Source organism: Podarcis liolepis (genome assembly GCF_965112155.1).
Source record: "Podarcis liolepis genome assembly, chromosome: 13".
Classification (NCBI taxonomy): domain Eukaryota; kingdom Metazoa; phylum Chordata; class Lepidosauria; order Squamata; family Lacertidae; genus Podarcis; species Podarcis liolepis.
Genome location: NC_139573.1, coordinates 6,835,108 through 6,841,469, shown reverse-complemented (window position 1 = coordinate 6,841,469; position 6,362 = coordinate 6,835,108). Strand labels below are relative to the sequence as shown.

General features: G+C 48.6%; 1 protein-coding gene across 3 annotated transcripts in view; it reads right to left on the bottom strand.

Moving 5' to 3' along the window:
• Nucleotides 1-6,362, bottom strand: part of MYH7 (myosin heavy chain 7) — a 44,393-nt gene that overhangs the window by 1,404 nt on the left and 36,627 nt on the right. For all 3 annotated transcript variants that reach the window (XM_083472449.1, XM_083472451.1, XM_083472450.1), the window contains exons 36-38: nucleotides 5,234-5,359; nucleotides 3,152-3,427; nucleotides 1,660-1,755 (exon numbers count right to left, since the gene is read on the bottom strand). In XM_083472449.1, coding sequence (XP_083328575.1) covers nucleotides 1,660-1,755; nucleotides 3,152-3,427; nucleotides 5,234-5,359 — 498 coding nt within the window. The remainder of the gene's footprint in view (nucleotides 1-1,659; nucleotides 1,756-3,151; nucleotides 3,428-5,233; nucleotides 5,360-6,362) is intronic.

Sequence of the window (6,362 nt, the reverse complement as noted above, 5' to 3'; positions counted from 1 at the left end):
CCCTTTCTTCCCTGGAGACGACGCGGTTTTCCCACCCACCCGCCCTTTAGGTTCTGCCACTGACCTTGCTATGGGCTTCGGCTGGTCGCCGCAAGGGGCCTGGTAGGAGTTTTTCCATTTGGCTAATTGGCTGGTTTTGTGAGCCACTTGGTTTTTTCGCCTACCTCGTAGCAAATCGTCACAACTCCCTCGGTTTTGGCGGTAGGCATTGGCCGGGGTATTGTCATGCAGATGAGGTTGGGGGGGAGGAACGCCATCACCTCCCCCAATGCTTGAAGGGTAGTTCGTTAAAGGACTCCGAGGGGCGACGCCTCGTCCGAAACCTACGGAGGCTAGGGCCTAAAGCGCGCCCCCGAGCGGTAACCCCTCGGGGAGCGCCTAGGGATATGCATCTCGGGTGGCTCCCCCTGTTGGTGTTTAACCCTTCCCGGTCAGACCGGATAGTCGGTTAGGGCCAATGCCTAAAGCCAATACCCTTCTTTCCTGTAATCAATAAAGTTGTGGCCAATTTCGCCCATTAACCTAAAACTCTGTGTCCGTTGTCTTCATTTATTCCACCTGTGGGGGGGGAGGGAATAGCCACACAATATGCAGCCCCTGACGCATTATTCTCAAAGGAATTCAGCCCTCAACAGGGAAATAAAAATGTTGCCCACCCCAGTCCTACAGTAAAGACCTTTAGACGAGCCTCGCTCCTCCTTTATGCCAGAACCTTGAGACAGACATAAAATGAGGAGCAGGGCCTTATCGGCATGGGCGCCCCTAGAATGGGATTTCCTCCTCTGGAAAGATGGTTATAAACCACTTCTGTCCTGACTAACTAACAGAAACAAAACAAAAACCTCTTTCCTTTTTTCCCTTTTCTCCCCCCAGCAGGCATTAGAGCAGGTGACGGTTGATTTTAACAGTCTGGCTGTTTTTAATCTTGTCATTTTACATCCTGCTGACATGTGGTTTTATTTGATTTTACGCCGCTTACAAGTTCTGATTCTAATGGAATTGGATATTGGATTTTCATTTGCTTCTGTTGTCATTTTTTTCCGTTCGGCTGCCCTGTCGGCGGGGACGGGGTGGGGAGAGGCGTAAACAAGAAATAAGATAATACTTCTGAGTGCGTGTAGCGCGAGGGGGGAATCTGGGGAAGATGGAAGTGCTCTCCGCAGTTGCCCACGGTGACCGCAAAATGCTCACCCGCAGGTCCATTTATTGAGGGACGTAAATGGGGATAATGACGGGGAATGGAGAAGCGAGGAGTGGATGCAGAGCTTAGTGGTTAGAGCACCTGCCTTGTGCTCAGGGTTCAATCCTCAGCATCTCTGGGTGGGCTGGCAGAGACGCTTGTCTGAACCCCTTGAGAGCTGCTGCCAGAAATTGCAGGCATTACTGATCTCAATACCAGTATAAGACAGTTTTCTGTGTTCCTAGGTGGGCCATGTAGGAGGCAGGTCATGACGAGTTCTCCCAGGTGTCAAGGAGGCAGAGGGAGCCTAGGAGAGTGTTCCTCAGCCTTGGGTCCCCCAGATGTTGCTTTGACTACATCTTCCATCATCACTGACCGTCGGCTAAACTGGCTAGGGCTGATGGGAGTTGTAGTCCAACACCATATGAGGACGGCGACCCGGGGCTGAAGGATGCCAGCCCTGATGGTTGCGTGCTTACCGCTTCTTCAGCCTGCCTCTTGTAAGCCTTGACTTTCAACTGGAGTTTATCCACCAGATCTTGGAGACGGACGAGGTTTTTCCGGTCCTCCTCCGTCTACAGCACAAAATGAAAGAAAGGAGAGACAGGCAGGTTATTTAGCTGAAGAAGGAAACTGACACACACTGCTGGGTTTACAGATTTGCCACCTCCCATGTAGTATTTGCAGGACTGCAAATGGTCCACGGAGGCTGGATTAGAAGGAACAAACTTTACCCAGCAGCCGTAGACGGCTACCAAACTATTCAAAAACTGAAACAAGGTTTTCTTAGGTTTTCAAAAACCGAAACAGGCCTTCTTAGTTTCCTTTCCCTGCTGGACTCACCCAGAACTGATTCTTCCCCCATACATCCATTCCTAAATGACTTTCGTTCCTGCTCGCATTGCATCCTAGAGCTGGCCTTACCATTAGGCAGCAATCAGCATTTGCCTCAGGTGGCAGATACGATAATCTTTATTGTCATTGCCCCATACAGAACAACATACATACATCCAGTTACAGATAGGTAGCCGTGTTGGTCTGCCATAGTCAAAATAAAAAATTCCTTCCAGTAGCACCTTAAAGACCAACTAAGTTAGTTCTTGGTATGAGCTTTCGTGTGCAAGCACACTTCTTCAGTATCAGTATTTTGATCTCCACACTGTGTGTGGTTATGTCTGGTGAGGGGGGGCACTATTGAGTTCACTGTTCCAGAGACATTTTTCCTCTCTAGAATTTAATCAAAAAACCATGCTTGGTTCCAGAAGCCGTTCCTAAACAAATCCACCTGTCTCCTGCAACATCTGGCTGACCTAATAAGTTACATTTATTAATTCATGTCTGGCTAACCTAATAAGTTACATGTATTAATTCATGTCAGGTGTACATTTTCAGTGCAACACACCTGAATTTTCATTTTCAGGAGAAGATATTACAGTGGTACCTCAGGTTACATACGCTTCAAGTTACATACGCTTCAGGTTACAGACTCCGCTAATCCAGAAATAGTACCTTGGGTTAAGAACTTTGCTTCAGGATGAGAACAGAAATCGTGCTCTGGCGGCATGGCAGCAGCAGGAGGCCCCATTAGCTAAAGTGGTGCTTCAGGTTAAGAACAGTTTCAGGTTAAGAACGGACCTCCGGAACGAATTAAGTTCTTAACCCGAGGTACCACTGTACCTCTGAATTCTCAACTAGTTTCAACTCTCCCTGTTATTCGAAGATCACAGAGCAACGCAGCTCTTCATTAGATTTTGTATGCCAACAGTTCGATTAGGTGATCTTAAGCTTGGCGAGATCGCCATCCTGATTCTAGATCTTTCCAGATCCCTGAGCCAAGCCACTAGCAATCGGGGGTGGGGGGTGGCGCTGACAATGTGTTCTGGAGGCTACTTGCTCGGAATGCAGTTAGATTGAAACATGGCTCAACTAGATGCTGTTCTGCATAGAAAGGAGGTCTGTGAGCCCCCGCACCTGGTAGGTGAGCTCCTTGATGCGCCTCTCGCACTTGCGCATGCCCTTGACGTTCTCAGCATTGCGCTTCTGCTCCATCTCCAGCTCGTTCTCCAGCTCCCGCACTCGGGCCTCCAGCTTCTGCAGCTGCTTCTTGCCGCCCTTCAGGGCCAGCTGTTCTGCCTCGTCCAGCCGCAGCTGCAGGTCCTTGATGGTCTGCTCCATGTTCTTCTTCATCCTCTCCAGGTGAGCGCTGGTGTCCTGCTCCTTCTTCAGCTCCTCCGCCATCATGGCCGCCTGGAGGAAGCAGAGAGAATGCAGAGAATTACCTCAGCCTGGCAAACCCAACGCTGGCCTTAAAAATCCCGAGGGGAGGAGGTGAAGGGGGCAGGAGCGCATAACTGTAAAGGTAAAGGGACCCCTGACCATTAGGTCCAGTCGTGGCCGACTCTGAGGTTGTGGCGCTCATCTCGCTTTACTGGCCGAGGGAGCCGGCGTACAGCTTCCGTGGCCAGCATGACTAAGCTGCTTCTGGCGAACCAGAGCAGCGCACAGAAACGCCGTTTACCTTCCCGCCAGAGCGGTACCTATTTATCTACTTGTACTTTGATGTGCTTTCAAACTGCAAGGTTGGCAGGAGCAAGGACCGAATAACGGGAGCTCACCCCATCGTGGGGATTTGAACTGCCAACCTTCTGATCAGGAAGCCCTAGGCTCAGTGGTTTAACCCACAGCGCCACCCGGAGCCCGTACTCTTCTTTATATCCCTGGACCACTTACAGTGGTACCTCGGTTTTTGAATGTCTCCGTTGATGAACATTTCGGTTTACGAACGCCCTAAACCCAGAAGTAAATACTTCAGTTTTCAAACATGCCTCAGAAGCGTAGCTGTCAACGTTTTTTTAAGGGAAATTCCCTTATTCCGAACAGGATTCCTTGCAAGAAAAGGGAAAAGTTGACAGCCATGCTTGGAAGTCGAACATGCCATGCGGCTTCCACTGAATGCAAGATCCTGAGGCCTAGCTGTCGGCTATTGAGTTTTCGGTTTTCGAACATTTCAGAACTCGAACGGTCTTCCAGAACAGATTGTGTTCGAAAACCGACGTACCACTGTATTCTGTCAATGTGACTAACAGGCCTCTCCTCATTTTCCACCACAGAGAGGATGGCTCCTTCCTCCTCTCAATAAATCAAAGGAAAAAGTGAATTCTGGGATATGCTCTCATTATCCTCACTAAACATGGTTCTACTAGTGGGGGAAGAATACAGTGTTCTGGGTGGGGGGGGGGCAACATTTTTTCTGTCAGGGCTGCATTCCTTAAGGAGTCCGCATGCTGGCAATGGGCAGAACTGCTGGTGGGTGAAGCCAGCAACGAAAATAGGCTTTTTTTTTTAATCCAGAAAAAGAAAAGAAAAAAACCAGCTCTGCTTCAATTTTCACCATGGCTACCTCAGATTAGAATTCCTGGTCCTGCGAAAATTCAACTCAGAACGAAGCGCCACTGAGTTAAATGTTGCTACTCTCAGGAAAGTAACTATACAACAGAACTACAGCAAATGAACAAAATTCCTTTCTGACTTTAGTGTGCTTCAGCGGACGCGCACACAGATGACTGAAATCTATGCGTTTGTTCTCAGAATGATGGGCCAAAATAAACCTTTGCCATATAAAACGGGGAATAGTTTTTTAAAAAAAGATCCCATCAAGTTATTTTAATCAAATAAAGCAATGCACCTTCCAGCTGTTTTGAAACTACATAGAAAGTGGGGGGAAACACTAGGAATAACCTAGAAAAAGCAAGGACGTTAACAGGAAGGAAGGGAAGATGGATCAGCTTTTGGGAGCTGTTGGGGGCCGCACATGATGAGGTCAGGGCCGCGGGTCACCTGCCCGTGTTGTAGTGTGCAGTTGAGGCAGCTCCTAATAAATAACCTTAGTGCAAATGCTTCTCGTCTGTCTAAACCCTGCCGGTCAGTGTAGACAACACTGAGCTCAATGGACCAATGGTTTGAGGCAGGTTTCCATGTTCATAAGGAACCCTTCCAGGTTGGAGCCACTGCTTCCATGGAGAAGAAGAAGAGCGCATCTCTCATTCCACTCACGTCCGTGATGGCCTTCTTGGCCTTCTCCTCAGCGTTCCTGCACTCCTGAATTGCCTCCTCCACCTCCGTCTGCAGCTGGGACAGGTCGGACTCCATCTTCTTTTTCTGGTTGATGAGGCTGGTGTTCTGTGAAACAAATACACCGTGGGGTTTTTTTGATCTAGGGCTGCTGGCCACCGGAGAAATAGGAGGAGCTGCCGAAATATGACCTCAGAAAACGGCTTCATAGCCTGAGGCAAAGGCAGCCACTCTTTCTAGACCTCGTAGCCCCCACTCCCCAATTTCTGAACCATCCTAAGAAATCCCACAGCACGCTGGTCTCATGGTTTCTGGAATCTTCTATGGACGGAAAGTCCATTCCCCCACACCAGAGGCAGGAGTGGCCGACCAGCGTCGTGGGGAAAGAGGGCCTTCCTAGGTGCGGCTTCCTTTCTGAGGGCCTGCGCTTGCCCCTTCCCCACAACCCAGATGTTTCTCTGGCAGCCTGTGGCACTGCTACCATCTCCCCCAGCTAAGAAATGGATGACGTGGAGCTATACCAAAATTTCTTAGCTGGTGGTGGAGCCTGCTCGCCGTTAAATTTCGGCATAACCCCTATCTACCGTGCTCCGTCCTACTTAACATCGCTCATGGCAGCGTCTCACCAATATGCCTTCATTAGAGCTAGGTTCAATGTTTTTCCAACAAACGTGCTGAGACATAGATTCACCAAGGGCCAAGTCCCTTCAACGTGTGCTTGTGAAATGAAAACATCTGAATCCCTACATCATGTTATGTTTATCTGCCCTATGTACAGTTCAGCTCGTGCTAGTATACTAAACTCCATAATCCAGCCTATGGCTGACAAACCAGTAGACCTACAGCTTGCCTGGGTTCTTCAAGATGTGGATCCCTATATTACCTTACAGGTTGCTAAATTCCTAACAGCCGTTCTCTCGTACAAGAGACGGAAAGGAATGTTAGCGGATTATTGATAGTTATAAGAATTTCCTACAATGACATCAGATATTGATTTTAGTGTAGTGCCTAAAATTTTAATCTTAAGCTTAATTTTTTCTTTTGAATTGTTAATATCTGTCCTTGTGAGCTGTGAATTGTGTTATATTATTTGTGGCTTGTACGAGCCCGC